At 38.4% G+C, this 15,353-nt stretch overlaps 1 protein-coding gene across 8 annotated transcripts in view; it reads right to left on the reverse strand.

The window, feature by feature from the left end:
* Window positions 1-6,151: 6,151 nt before the first annotated feature.
* Window positions 6,152-15,353, reverse strand: part of HELQ (helicase, POLQ like) — a 34,461-nt gene continuing 25,259 nt past the window's right edge. For 6 of the 8 annotated variants that reach the window (XM_050945123.1, XM_050945121.1, XM_050945122.1 and 3 more), the window contains 5 exons: window positions 13,647-13,745; window positions 12,872-13,045; window positions 12,273-12,386; window positions 9,039-9,173; window positions 6,152-6,367 (listed from right to left, as the gene is read on the reverse strand). In XM_050945123.1, the coding sequence (XP_050801080.1) occupies window positions 6,266-6,367; window positions 9,039-9,173; window positions 12,273-12,386; window positions 12,872-13,045; window positions 13,647-13,745 (624 nt within the window). In that variant the 3' untranslated portion in view covers window positions 6,152-6,265. Of the gene's footprint in view, window positions 6,368-9,038; window positions 9,174-12,272; window positions 12,387-12,871; window positions 13,105-13,646; window positions 13,746-15,353 lie in introns of those variants that run through there. The other 2 variants (XM_050945126.1, XM_050945125.1) reach the window with 2 other exon arrangements.

Here is a 15,353-nt window from a genome sequence, read left to right on the forward strand (position 1 = left end):
CACAACAAAATATTGGTCTTCTAACTAATTTAATTCACAGATTGTCAATACCAAATAACCTTCACACATTGTATACGAGTGCTTCAACTTCACAATTTGAGCATTTAGGGGTCTATACATTTGAATGACATAATTGGCTGGCATATGTAAACATAAGATCTGAAGACCCTTCAACACCTCCTAGGACTGGGCCCTTAATGAAGAGCAGAGAATGACTATTCACACTGTTATTTGTCTGATCAATAGGCAGAAGGACAGTGTGATCAACTTCAGGGGATCCCGAACTTTTTACTAATGTGACCTACCAGCTGCATTTAATCTTTTATGGGGATCACAATTACATATGTACTGTGTGTATTTAACTACTATTTTCTACGTTTTAAATCCAGTAACTGTGCAATGGCAATATTGATGTTGTATTATCTTCATAAAAACATTACAGTATTAGATACACTGCTCCCTCTGCCTGATGCCCAAGGCCGGTGGAAGTGAGAGTGCAGGGTAAGGAGTGAAGTGACCCACACCTAGACTCTTCCCACAACCCACCTTTGGAGAAACAAGTGTAGTGGAAAGAGCACTGAACCAGGACTGGGAGACCTACGTTCTATTCCCAGTGCTGCCACTACCCTGCCATGTTAACTTGGGCAGGTTATTTCACTTCTCTGTGCTTTGGTTTCCCTTACCACACATTGTCTGTCTGGACCGTAAGCAATTGGGGTCAGGCATATTTTTTAATGCTTAGCACAATGGGTCCCAGGATTTGGTAGGAAATATGCACGTGCTACTATAATGCAAATAGTTAAGTAAAAGCAGCACTGTCACTACGTGGTTCTGGTTAAAGTTTGTGTCATCACTGATACTTCAGACTCTGAGATGGATAAGAGCCTCTAACCACCAGCACAACATTCTATTTTATTATTTTTAAGCAGAAAGTACCAAGTGACCTTCTATTCTGGCTTGCACAAAACACACACCAGCTGTGACCATGGAAGCCCACAACCAAAACATCCCTACAGTTGCAGTTTACATAACTATCTTCTACCCTGCAGCGCCCTTGCAAAATTCGACTCACCCAGAGTTAGTCAACTAACAAGTGTATCAGCAGTGTTGTAAGTAAGGGGGGAGGGTTTGGGCCTAGGTTAGCCATCTTTCATGACAATTTTGCAAGGCTGATGTTCCTTTTGGAACCTTTTTCTCCCCCCATTTGTAGCTGAGCATCAAATGGGAGTAACTCCAGATTCAGCCCATAAGCTTCTGTATGATATAGTAAGAACAAAATGGGGAAGTGAAACAGATCTGGTGGTTTGTTTTCTGTGCTCAGGCTGCAAACTTGAGTTGCCAGGGAAGGTCCTGGTTTAACCTTCTCCTCTCCAATCCCCACCCACTGAAATTTTGCAGCTATGTACTTTCTTAGGGACATGGTGAATTCTCCATCATGTGCACTTCTAAGTGAAAACTAGAAGTCTCTCTAAAGGATATACTGTAACTGAATCAGAAGTTATGCACTTGATGCAGAAGTTATTGGGTGAGGTTGTGTGACCTGTGTTATGCGGGCAGGTCAGACTAGATCATAACAGTTAAGGCCAGAAGGGACTAAATCCATTAATCTATTCTTGCCTGTCCATGACAGAGAGGACTTCTGGACTGCACAACTAACTGCTGCAGTTTAAAACAACGTCTACCTCTATGAATACCAGAAGCAGTTAGGGGGTCAAAAGGGAGGAAACTCCCCTATTTTTCAAAAATTCAAGGAAGGAACTCTTATTTTAACTGTACTGACTGACCCAGACCTATTCATAATAATTATGAGTAGACAAAAAAACTACTCTCCTCAACCTCCAGCAGCATGAGGTGCTCTCTGCTTATAGTGAACCTTTAAACCATCTAATCTAACCTGCTTAGCTGAACCACTCTGCATTTAATACAGCTCAAAACTTCGGCATTAAATAGACAAATGGTGGTAATCCATTCTCCCTTCTATCCAAAAAAGCTTCCTCACTACATTGAAGACCAAGTTAAACATTTGTAATTAAAATGCTGCGGGAAGGCCAATAAGCATGTTAGTGGCTCTAGCTAAGACTTAAGCATCTCGGAAAGCTGAACAATGACAGAATGTATGATTTCTGAGTCTTGATTCCCACAGCCATATTTTGATTAAGTGAGTGGTTTTGGTAATTTCCTTTGTTGGAGAAAAATTCAACACAAAGAAGCTCGGAAACATCTGAAATTCCAAAGAAAGGCAAATCCTTCCAAGCCTGATTCTAAACCAGCAAGCTGATCTGGTCATGCACAGACGGACAATTCCTGCCTAGGACAATTCCTGCCTAGACTTACCACGTAGCCCCCTGAAGCTAGTGGGTTGAGTAAGACAGCCCTTCACTGAACTTGCTTTGTTTGCTTAAACCCAATTTTTCTCTTCCTTCTCTGATTTTTAAAAACTTTCTTCAGTTTTTATTTTATTCATGATTATGGACAACAGAGGAACATTTACTGACGCTATTCATTGATTCCCAGTGTTTCACAAGGCTTCATAAAGAGAAGCTGCAGAAAAGTCATCAGAAGCCACAGGCTTGAAGAATAGCTACTTTTAAAAGCTTCCAATTAAAAATAAAGGCAACTTGTGGTTTTAAAAATAATTCAGCTATTCATTGTGACGAATGAGTGGAGTTTGCAATACAGGGAAATGCAAGAGTAAAAGACAGTAAGATAAAACAGGAAACATTTCATTGCTGTGCAGGAGCATTAGATTTGTCATGCTGCCAAAGGGTATGACTTTGTTGCCATTCAGCGGAATGTAAATACTCTCCAAGGAAAACACAACTGGCAACTGTAGATAATTTGGGACCATTACACAGCTCGAGACATTGAAACATCAGAAGCAGAATAAAAACCAAATGGTCACCTTCTTACAAATTGAGTCACAAAAGGCAACACATTTAACTCAAAGTAGGTGGCTTATATTCTAGGGGATATCCAAAGCTGAGGCAACACTTAAAAAGGTAAAATGAAGCTTTACAATATGAGAGTGTGCATGCACTAGAAAGGCCTTTTCAGAACTAACTCACATGGAACTGGCTTACAAGGCCATAGAAAACACATCTCACTTACATAGTGGCTATGATCAAAATAGCAATTTAAGCTCGGACTCCACTTTAGAAGTAGCTTTTGTATTAGCCCAGTTTTACTCTCCCCTGAGTTTATGAAGCCATCCTGGGGTGAGCTTTTAGACAGCAAGACATACCATAACAGGCCATTTATCATCAGTGGGTAATGAACACCCAGTTTTACACCTTGAATAGACTGGCTTATTTAATCAAAGACAATGAAGTCCAAGCTGGCTGTAGTGTAGTGTTCATTCAACTGCTGACATCTCAACCACTTCAATTCTAAAGACAGCAAAGCAAAGGTCACATCAGAGAATACCTGTGGGAAACACATGAGCATCCATCTGGCACTGCCCAGCTAGCAGAAAAAGTAGCAGAAATGACAAATGCCAACCTAAATCTTCCCTGACTGGGATTTGAGGAATTGAATTCGTGTTTGTTTCTAATACATATAACCTTTGTTATGTCTTTTGAGGAGGCCCAGGTTTTGTGGCCTTTGGGGGACCCTTCACATAATCTCTTACACTCATCATCATGATTAAACTCCATCTTCTCTGGCAGCAACAGTACCATGCCACTTTGTACACCACAAAACCAACAAAGCAGTGTGACACAGGGGAGTAAGCAACCCAAATACCAACTGCTGTTAAAGACTATTTCTCTGCTATTTAGTTTTGCCATGTAGGGAAGATCATATAAAACGTTTACATTATTTTTTTAATTGTTTACAATAAAAATAGCCATTAACAGATAATATGATTACCATAATAAATTAATACTTCGCATAGCTTAGTTACTTTTATAGGTTTTCCTAGAACATTAATTACAGTAGTGGAGTCGTGAGGCACCAATGCTGAACCCAAAACAGTGCTTATTAGCTTTCTCACAGTCCTTGTGAGTGTTATGAGACTCCAAACAGTCCTATACAGTCTTTTGCCCCGCAAGATTTGAACAAAACCAGGAAGAGCCAAACAAACCTAACAACATTTAGATCCACCAGTCCTGACAAAGACTGAAGACATGACTAAAAAGGTCCCCTATGAAGGTTATGTTTATTGTTCTCTGTTGGAGATTTCTCCTGAGGTACTTAGCCCTGTGATTCCGCCTCCCCCCCGCCCACCTCCACAAATTGCTCTTTACATTCTAGTGATTATTTGAAATATTTATCATAAATAAAACCCCCAAGGAAACAAATTAAATTCTCTACTTGCAACTAGTAGATTTTTTTCCCTTCGTATTAGCCTTACTTTGGAGAGACCTCAGTGAGCAAGAACCATTTTCAGCAGTCTCTTTACCAATAGAAAGCAGTAGGAATTTCTACATTGGGCACAAGAGACAGCTTTGAATACTTAAGGTATTGTAAATATTACTTCTGCACTTTGGCAATGGATTGGAGGACTATATATTTATTATTTTTAAATTTAACTTGGCAACGTGTCCTGATACATCCAAAAATGGGCAGTTTGCTAGACAGTGAAATGTCCAGCAATGCTTCCTTTGTGTAAATGGAGATTCCAGGAGTTGAGCTTTCTATAATATTTCTGAAGTATGAAGCTCTGAAATGCATGATCAGGCTTTAACAGTGAGCGTATAAAACTGAAGCAGCACTTACTTAAGAACCTTATACAATAGCCGCAAAAATACATAACAGAGCTGTAGCACTAGCACCTTGGTTGATTTAAATGAAGCCCTGTCACAGACACTTTATTCCATGGCTGACTCGGATTTTCACCATTCAGCGGTCCAACAGTAAATAAAACTCAGTCACTAAACCACTAACAGCTTTGACCAGAACTGATCAGCCTCTCCCCACCTTCTGGGTTGAGAATACATTCAAATGTATCAAGACATTACTAATTCTATTACAGTGTGCATTAAACACCACCCTGATGCAACATAAAATTGTCCCCTATGGACTAAAGGAGAGTATGTCCATCCAAGACCATGACATGATTAATGCTGAGGGTGGAATGGGTTAACAGTAGTAGTAATGCCACAGAAGAAAGCATCTTGGGATGTCTGTGTGGAACAGGACGTGGAGGCCGATTTTTCAGAGAAACTTTTTCATTTTTAAAGTTATGCTTAAGCTTCACCCTGTGCCGAATACCTCCCACAATGCTTAGCGATTTGGTGCATGGCTTCTGAATTGTTCTGAGCCTTGTGTATAATTTGTGTTGTCCAATACCAAGCTATTATCTACCTTTCCAATCCAGACAAGTCTAACCTGTAACAGCTGAACAGAAACAGCCACCTTAACTTACGGCTACCTCTTTGCCAGAGCAGTCTTGGTACAGATATCTTTATTAGCATCCTAATGAGTGGTGTTTGTCTATGGCGTTGTGGGATGTTGATGCAGTTAGTGGAAAGATGGACGCTTGCCTAAAACCTTTCACCTTCCAATTTCAAAATCACCTTAAAGATACTGACAGGTAAGTTCTGGAGAATCTTTGCGTTAGTCTATACATGAACACTATATCTGCAGTGAATGAGATCTGCATTTAACAACAACAACAGACTATTAGGGAGAAATTACAGAAACAACCAGAAAGGTCTCAAAACCTTCCCAGGCAAAGTATATGTCAGCACAGACAGTGTGAATTTGATGCTGAGCTCATGACAGTTAGAAGTAGTGCTTAAATTAGGCAGTGTTTGTACAGGTACTGTGCAGGATTTCCCACACAGCTTCTGTATCATGTTATAGTAGCTCCTACTTGAAAACAGACTGAATACATACCAAAAGTTTAGTCATACAGATAAATATCTCCAAGGGGACCAATAATGGGAATAAATTAATTTTCACTTGTGTCCAAATTCAACTTTTACCCTAGGGTCTCTAGAGATGGAAGGCTATGCACTGAACAGTCAACTAACATTCTACCCACAGAATTGGAACAAGGCTACTTGTATTTATAGAACTGTGTATCTAGTGCCACTTTTTGATTCTTCCTCCTCAGTCATCCAAGAGATCCAACAATCAGACATTCAAATGACATCCAGAGTTACAAGAACATTCTGATTTCAAAATTTACAAAAACTGAGTATATAAAAAAGGTGTTTTGAATATTTATTATGAGAACAGAAGCTTAAGTTACACATATGTACATTAAGAAGAATTAAAATAATTTTAAGGGCTGAGAATTCATTCCACTGCATCATCTTTTTTATGGCAAAGTTGTTAGGAGGCCCTCAGATATATCTGTAGGCACCTTCAACAGTTCTTCAACCTCTTCTTGTAGAGCCTCAGCTTTTTCCCTCAGCAGCATCTGCAGCCACAAATTAAATTATTAGGAGATAGATACAAACAGATGCCAGTGCATTTCTGCAATAAGTGGTAAGATGAAACATACCTAGTCATTCAAATACAAACTAAGAAGAAGAAATTAGGTTATTAGGAACAAATTACTATATTCTTGGCTCAAGAATTGCCGATTACTAGGAGGATTTTCACATTTAATATATCAATATGGCTTTACTGCTCAGAGAAATCTTCTGTATAAAAGCCTATCCAGCCTACTTCAGTTCAAGCTTGATATGTCAAATCTAGAAGACTAGAAAAAATGTCACAGCATGTACAGATTACAGTTTTTATTCTGAAGTTCTAAGAAATGAGCAGAATTTCTTCTTGTTCTATTAATACAGCTATATAAACAGCCAAATTTAGGCCATTTCAACACTATAGTTTCGCAAGGCTTTAAAGCGTTTTTGTTAAGAAGAGCACTTCCAACAATAGCTACACTTTAAATTGTAAAAACAAACACTCTGAAAGTTAACATTAACATGTTGACCATAAAGGTAAAAACAGCAGATGACGGATTCCTTGCATTAAGCAACAGTTATATGCCTAATATTAAAACCTTAAACATATTATGGAGAATGACAGCAACTCATGAATGTTTTGTGGCATCGTAGTTATTTTGTTCTTCAGATTTCGGAAGTGTTTCAGCATCAAGTGGTAACAATATAACAATATCCAGTGTGGTGTATATTGTTCTTATTTCTTGGGGCTGTACTTCGAGTCCCTGGCACAGACATAGCTTAGAGAAAAATGCCCGATGCAAGCTAAACTGATATAAGCAGTTTTAAACCAGCATAACAGTGTCCACAGTCGAACTTTGTTAAATTGGTACTAAAACTGTGTAAACCAGCCCTAATTTATACTGATTCCACGGTCTTCTCTCATATATAAAGTGCTGATGTCTCAACAGGCTCAATAAATGAGCTCCATCTGCTGACCTGGCTGTAAAAGTAGAGCTACTTCTAGTCATTCTGACATTGTTGATGCTTCAACACAAATAAGGACACAAACTAATAGTGGGAGAGGAAAACGCTGTTGAGTAGGAAGAAAAAGCAAACACTGCCTATAATTTTTGTTCTGAGATTAGTCACATTTATTATAATCTCTGTTCTTGGATTATTTATCTGTATAGCATCCACCAAGCTTTACAGACCCATACAAAGCCAAGGTTTTTGCCCTAAGGAGCATGTGTTCTAAACGGATCACATACAAAAGTAAAGAGAGGAATAGGGAGGCAGTACCACTGAAAGCAATATGACCACCAATGTGCAGGGCCACTCGGGGGGGGGGGGGGGCAGGAGCGGCAAATGGAGCAATTTGCCCCAGGTCCCGCAGGAGGCCCCACAAGAATATAATATTCTATAGTCTTGAAACTTTTTTTTAATGGAAGGGGCCCCCGAAATTGCTTTGCCCCAGGCCCCCTGAATCCTCTGGGCGGTCCTGCCAATGTGAAGTTAAGCACACATCTTGTTAGTTCCACAATTTGTGAATAGATTTTTCATGCACATCTTCTATAGTAAATTGGTAATTTTTCAGGGGGTTGGGGTGAATGGGCAGGCTGTAATATATAGACCTAAGAAATCTATTCTCCCCAGCCATGATCACTGTTACAATTTCTAGATGTTAAATTCTGAGGCACTAAACTGCCTCACCAGAGTGGTGCATGTGCAATTATGATTATTGCATTGGGACTAGGAGTCAGGTCACTGATTCACTGCATGACCTCAGGCAAGTCTGCAACTTATGTGCCTCAGTTTTTCCACGTGTAAAATGGGAATAATACTCCTCCACCATCTTGTAAAATCCTTTTAGATCACTGGATGGAAGTAATAGTTTGCACTGGCATAGCTTTTAGCCATTGTTGAGGCATGATAGTCAGCATAGGTCTCCTTCATTCCTTTTACAGCAATATGAAGGAAATATGACTGGGGAGGGGGAAGGAATTAAGAGTATAATTAGAAACCTTACAGAAAAGCGTCATCTTTAATGAAAACTACAAGCAAATAGGATATCCTTCATATTTCTTATTCTATCTATATTCATAATCCTTCAGTGGTATTTCCTTCATATTGCTATAAAAGGAATGAGGGAGATATATATACACATATACACACACTCTGATTAATACATGGGAGATTTAAGTGGGAAACTCCCACTAGTAAATTTTGCATGTTGATCCTAGCTCAGGGGTCGTCAATCTTTCAGAAGTGGTGTACCGAGTCTTCATTTATTCACCCTAATTTAAGGTTTTGTGTGCTGGTAATACATTTTAACCTTTTTAGAAGGTTTCTTTCTATAAGTCTATAATATATTACACACAACAATAGTTTAGTTAAGTAAATAAGGTTTTTAAAATGTTTAAGAAGCTTCATTTAAAATTAAATTAAAATGCAGAGCCCCCCAGACCGGTGGCCAGGACCCGGGCAGTGTGAGAGCCACTGCAAATCAGCTTGCGTGCTGCCTTTGGCACGCGTGCCATAGGTTGCCTATCTCTGTCCTAGCTAGTCACAAATTACCTAATCAATCTCTTGGGGAAAGATTACTAAATGGAAAAATATTTAGTTTCCTCAAAGTTTTCACTCAGAGTTCCATCTTTGCCAATATCCCTTTGACAGTTCAAATAGTCAAGTTTTGCTCACCTTTGCCGATGAAACTATTTGTCTGGCTTGACGTCGTGACAAATGCTCGATCATCTTCACCAGTGTTTCTGGATCTGCATTAGCTAGATGTGCTAGAGTTTTGTATCCTGAATCATACAGCTGTTTTGCTCGAGACTTTAAGCCAAAAATAAAGCAATATTAGAAATTAGATTAGTAAATAAGAAGTGCAAGGAACTTGTCAGTAAGTCCAAAACTCTACTCTGACCTCACAAGTCATTCAGCTAATCTCGGATTACTTCGAACGGCAGACTGATACAGTAGGTATATGAAGTCCAGTCACTGTTACAAAAGTTTACCTAATAATTACATCTGTTCCTGAAAAGCCATTATTTCCTCTCTACATCCTTGTTCAGCTCTTAGTAACCTTTCTGCCTCTTCCACATTATTTCCTCTCAAAAAATGGATCTGTATAGACCTGACTTTCCTCTTATTGTCATCTCTCTCTCGGCACTCATTGTCCTCTAGGGGAGCTGAGCACATCTGAAAAATCTGGCCACTTAATTTAGGTGCCTAAAAGGAAGCAGCTGAGTGCTGAGCTGAGTTCTTTTGAAAATCTGGCCCTCAATTTTTGAACCTCTGATGACTGTCACTACTACAAAATCAGATGCTTAACAGTCACACAGCCTCAGATAATAAGCTCAGAATTAAAAAGCTATTTTAATTTTATAGCTCACAAAATGTTTTATTTTTCTTCTAACAGTAATACCACTCTTGTTTACTTTTGTATTGGGTGCAAAGCTGTGACTGTGGACTCTCATATAATGACAGGAGAGGTATAGTACTTAAGGAATAGGATTCTTATTTTTAATATTACTTGTTTCCCTTTTCTTAGGCATTTTATTAGGGCTCACACTGTTATGATGAAAAGAAACAAATGTGGCCAAAAAGAGACACTTACAAGAAAGATCTTTGTTGCAAAATTACTTGTGCTAGGTCTTACCCAGTTTAAATGAAGACCATCTCCAGTCTGACCATGGATGTCATGTTTTTCAAACAAAACAAGGTTAACAAAGATTGTTCTGTAACTTGAGATATATAAACAGCTGAACTTTAATGCACAAATGCTATCCCCGGGCTTCACTGAACTACCTTCCAGCTTTTTTTTTTTTTCCTCCTTCTCTTGCTTAGTTCCATGAATTTGCTTCCATTTATTTGGCTCTATTGGCTTAAAATTTCCCTCTTGAAAAAGAAACCAGCCTTAAAAGCTCTAGAGACTTTACAATGTCCTCTAGAGTAGCCATGGACTAAAAACATTTAGCCATAGGATTACAGGGCAGTGGCATGCTGACTTTGTAGAAGAGTAGCTTGGTAGCTACCCATAACTACGTTCCATGCAGGAAAGACAGTATTGTCCAGTTGTTTTATGCGCTTGATAATTACAGTTTATTGGGTCCAGAGTACCTCCAGGATAGTGAGTTCAGTCCTACAGGAGTGGTTTTATTTCATTAATTTGAAAATATCATTTTAGAGAATCGATACAGACTGCAATGTTTGTCCATCAAGCACTTTTATGTAACATTGGTTTTAGTAGTGTTTCATTCACAAAATTCCACGGGAATCCAGCCTGAAATGCATTGTTGGCCACACACTACATTCAACACCTTTCAAATCAGTTTTGATACCAGTAAGGAGTTACTAGAAGGTAGCAGTCATATTTTACGCTGACAGCTGTAAAACAAAACTTTGAAAGAACTGCACAATTCTACTCTACTTCCCTCTGCAGATGACTCCATTTAAAGAGCAACTGAAAGAGGTAAACAGACCCAGTTTCCCCTTTGCATCAAGTTCAGAAACCTTACAGAGAAAGGGCTAGCCAGCAGAGGGAAACTGATTAGGCTACTAGCTAGTTTCCCTTCCTGGCGTAAAGCACTACTACTGCTGAAGCTGGTAACAGTAGTAGCATTTGTCCACAATACGGTCTAATTGTGGAGTCATTTAACTTTGAAATGAGGCCAGAGAATGCACATGAAATAGCACTGGGGGCCATATTTACCAAACAGATTCATTTGATATTTGATCACCTCCTTCAGATTAGAGACCAACATGATTTCCTCCTTAAAGTGTGGGCTTGATCAGAAAAGTCACTGTAAAAAAGTGGAAGCTTTCAACTCAAGATAGTCTACTTTGTGCACTTATCTCTTGACTATAGGGATAAATTAAATTACTATACCATTTTTTACTCCTATTAATCCCGGAGAGCTACCAGTACAGCTAAAGAGCACCTGGGATTCTATTTTAGCTTGAGCATCAGCAGAATTAGTAACCAGTGTACTATTGTTACATCTGTATTGTTGCTGTTGTAGCAGCCAGAAGGAAAAAGCAACCTGAATGCAAAATTTGAGTTTAAGTGTATATTGCTTATAGGGAAACTGTTTGTTGATAATTTGTATAGTCAACTGCTTGACAACACTTTGGTTTGTTATGAAACATATTCAAGAGCCCAAATAACCAGTATCAGTCAGGTTTATTGCTATAACCAAATAATAATTAGTACAGGAAAAAGGTTCAATATAATACCAGTGTATAGGAAGCCATCTTGTGAAGCATTATAAAAGGTACTGTGTATGTCATCTGAAACTAGATTTAACCAATCAGCTTTCTACTTTGTCTTTCTTATACCATGGCATACCCCTTACCTCTTTATTCTGAACACATGGATTCCAGGTATGTACCCAGGGCATGAAGGCACCTTCTAAGTTTGTACTAGATACCACATTCATATGCCTTGATCCTGACAGTTTCTTTATCTATTTAAGCTAAAGTTTACTTCAGCAAATGCATAATGTTTTGGGATCTTAGCATAGTGAAAAGTATTATATTACAGATATAGTCCATTTTAGGCTATATAACTGCTATAATGTTTGTGCTTAATGCACAGAAATATATATATCTGGCACAGATCATATATTTTATTAATATGGGGTATGTATGCAGCCAGCATATATTAGTCAACACTTTTTACTTATAAACTAAACAGATGAATTATGAAAACCATTGAAACACAAACATGGCCCTCCACATTTAGCAGAATAATGTTCTGTTCATGGTAGAACTTGCACCCCAGAAAGATCTAACAAGATTTTAGCAAAATGCTAGATTCTTAATAAAAATGTTTTTTGTTTTTTTCCATAGGCACTTGGGGACATCATGGTTGAGGTTAGCATAAAAGCTTGGATTTAGGGTTATCTGGACTCCCAAAGTACGTACACTAACCTCTAAAACCCCTGCCACCTCCATAAGAGGGATGAGTTCTGCCTTAACACAATAGGTCAATCGCTTGGTAAGTTCCGTCAGCAGGGCTTTATAAACCCAAAATTCCTCCAACTCCTGCAGAAACAAAGGATATTAAAGTCTGTAAAGTAACTTTAAAATTCTAGTTAAATTGCTGGTATTCTGGTTGAAGCATTGCCAAGGCAGCATATGTGTAGCCTTTGGAAGAGGGCTTATGCCATTTGTAGTAATCCTTCTGGCCAGTTCCAAGAGTTGAGTCCAGCATTCCTCAGCTAGTCATCCCAAAGCTGGGCCCTTTTGAAGGATGAGGCAATACTTTAGGGATAAGATGTTCTTTGGAAGTCATTTTGGACTTTTTGAATTTGGAAAGTTGAAATAGCAGTTGGAGCTGCCAATGCAGCCATGTTTCCAAGAAGATGCCATGCAATTAGATGACCTCTAAAAGGTGACACCATTTTAATGTACAGTAGTAAGTTCTAAAATTCTACAGCAGAAAACCAATCTTTTCCTCCGACCCCGATAAAGACATTTTTATACTTTACATCATGTAAAAGCAAAAATGTCCATTTAACATATATTACCTCACAGAAGTGCAGCACACAGGAAGAGAATGAGGCAGCAGAGTTCAGGAGATTTTGCACATATCCTCGAGACATGTTAAATTTTTCTGAAACATTCCATATGTTGGTCTCTTTCAGTAGGGCATAAAGAACAAAGGACAGATACAGCCTGTTTATGACACAGTTGTCCACATCCTAGGAACACAGATGCACATGTTCAGTTAGAAGCGTGAGCTAGGATCCAATAGATAAAACTGAAAGAATATCGGAGAAGAACTCTGCATTACTAGGGGAACAGACTATCATCAGAATAGCATCTTTCCATCTCTAAACGCCTCTAATCCTATGAAACAGTCAGATGTAGTAGTGTTGCACTCAAGAATTTGTGAGGTAAGGGAGGAAATAATGGGAAGCATTTTGGTGAAACAAAGATTAGTTCAGCCTACTCTGACTCCTTATGCCTGAATCTGATTTGCATTTCTGAAAACTACAATAATTAAGCTGTATGTTTGCCATGGCCAGCATGAGAGTCCTGGATCCTACTGTTTCTATGGCTATACAATATAATGCACTTTAACAACTTCATATGAGAAAAAATAAGTAACGGCATCATTAACTTGAAAAATGGTATTTCTGTCTAAAAACTGTGCATTTCCTAGTTACAAGTCACCCCTAAAATTACCATAACTGTGAGATTAGAGAACCCCAATTATTAGCTGCACTATGAAAAATAATTCAATTGACAAGATTACAATTCTACTATTTTTTCTTTAAATAAAAATATTTTTCAGCCTACCTTTTTGATGGCTTGTCCAGAAGCCTTTTTCGTAATAAAACTTTCAGGGACTCCCACAATAGCTGCTACTTTTTGTTCTACTGAATTTAGCTGGCTGAACTAAAAAGTAAAATAAAAAAACCAGAACTGCAGCTACACACATTTTCTATATTAATCAAATGCAAAACAATACCTTTAAAATATTATATCGTGTAACACCAATTAAGATATAATGGTTAAAAGACAACTTCAAATCTATAAAATTTTATCCCTTTAAAAATTTCATAAATATATGCATTAATTCAGCTGAACCCTATCTCCCCTCCTGCAACACACCTGCATGTGTACAAACACACAAGGAATCGCTTCCCCCTCATCTGTAGCATAGCTATTTAAGTGGGCACAAGCATGATTACACAATAGTTTTTGAGCTGCAATATTTGTACTTTTATTTATCACTGGAGATATGCAAGAAGGCAATGAAAATTTGAGAGAACTCCTGTTCAAGCTGACCACTATCAAATTCTAAAACTCTTTAAAGCAGACAAAATAAGTTTTCCTTCAATTTTAGTATTTTCGCATATAGTTTTGATAAAATATATAAGCAATGCTAAAAAGTACAGCAAAAAAGCCATTTTAAATCAAGTGCTTATCAGATGGCTGGCTCTAATCATTCACAGAAGAAAGCTATGGGAAATATTTTGTTACCATAAGTTGGCGACTATTCTCCCTTTCTGCCAGCGTAAGAGTAGCCACGCAGAAGTCTTTGGAATGTTCTATTTTACGTCCCCCCCTCCCCCCTGCAAGTATGTTTAGTACTTTTTATGAAGGATGCTCTAGAAATAAAATGTATTTTTTATAATGTAAACAGAGTACAAAAGTGATCTCTTAGTCTTCTAGTAATCCCTTCAGCATCAACCAATTTATGTGGTTTTACCCAGAACTTAGCAGTTTCCTTGGCTACACTTTGAACTGCCTCTGACTTCAGACTTTCCAGTTGTATCTTGACTTTCACATCAGAACGGTATTTATATAAAGTAAACCATAAGCTTTAGGGATTTTAACGTTATCATTGACTTATTACACTTTATGATTACTGTCTAGAGTATGTCTACACTGCAGCTGGGAGTATACATCCCAGTACAGGCCAACAGACTTATAATATACTAGCTCTGCTTGAGCTAGAGTACTAAAAATAGCAGCATAGCTCGGGTCAGGTCAGCACAGGCAGGATCTCAGGCTACGTTGCTTGTGTACAATTACGTTCACCCCCTGCCTACACACTCGGATGGTGAGCCTGAGCCACTGACTGTGTTACATTGGCCACACTGCTATTTTTAGTGTGCTAGCTTGAGTGGATGTAACTCATCAGTCTAGCCATGCTCGGAAGCACACTCCCAGCTGCAGTGCAGACATACCCTGAGAGAGGCTTTACAGTTCAGAGATCTAGCCAGACCCGAGTACTACTAAAAATCATAAGATTCAAAACTACATCTTAAGACTACTTAAAACAAAACTACTGTTTTGTGCTGTGTTAAGCAGCAGCTCTGTTATATATCTCAATTCTTCTGGTGAAGAGCTCATTGGATCACACGGTTCTAACGAGTAAAATAATAAACTGATTTAGCATATCATTGCATTTGATTCTTAATGCTACCGTACTGGTTACAGTTACATTTTGAATCATTATGATTGTTTCCCCTTAGTTTCTCTATAACAAATGTTCAG

The sequence above is a fragment of the Gopherus flavomarginatus genome, chromosome 3 (assembly GCF_025201925.1).
Source record: "Gopherus flavomarginatus isolate rGopFla2 chromosome 3, rGopFla2.mat.asm, whole genome shotgun sequence".
NCBI lineage: Eukaryota > Metazoa > Chordata > Testudines > Testudinidae > Gopherus > Gopherus flavomarginatus.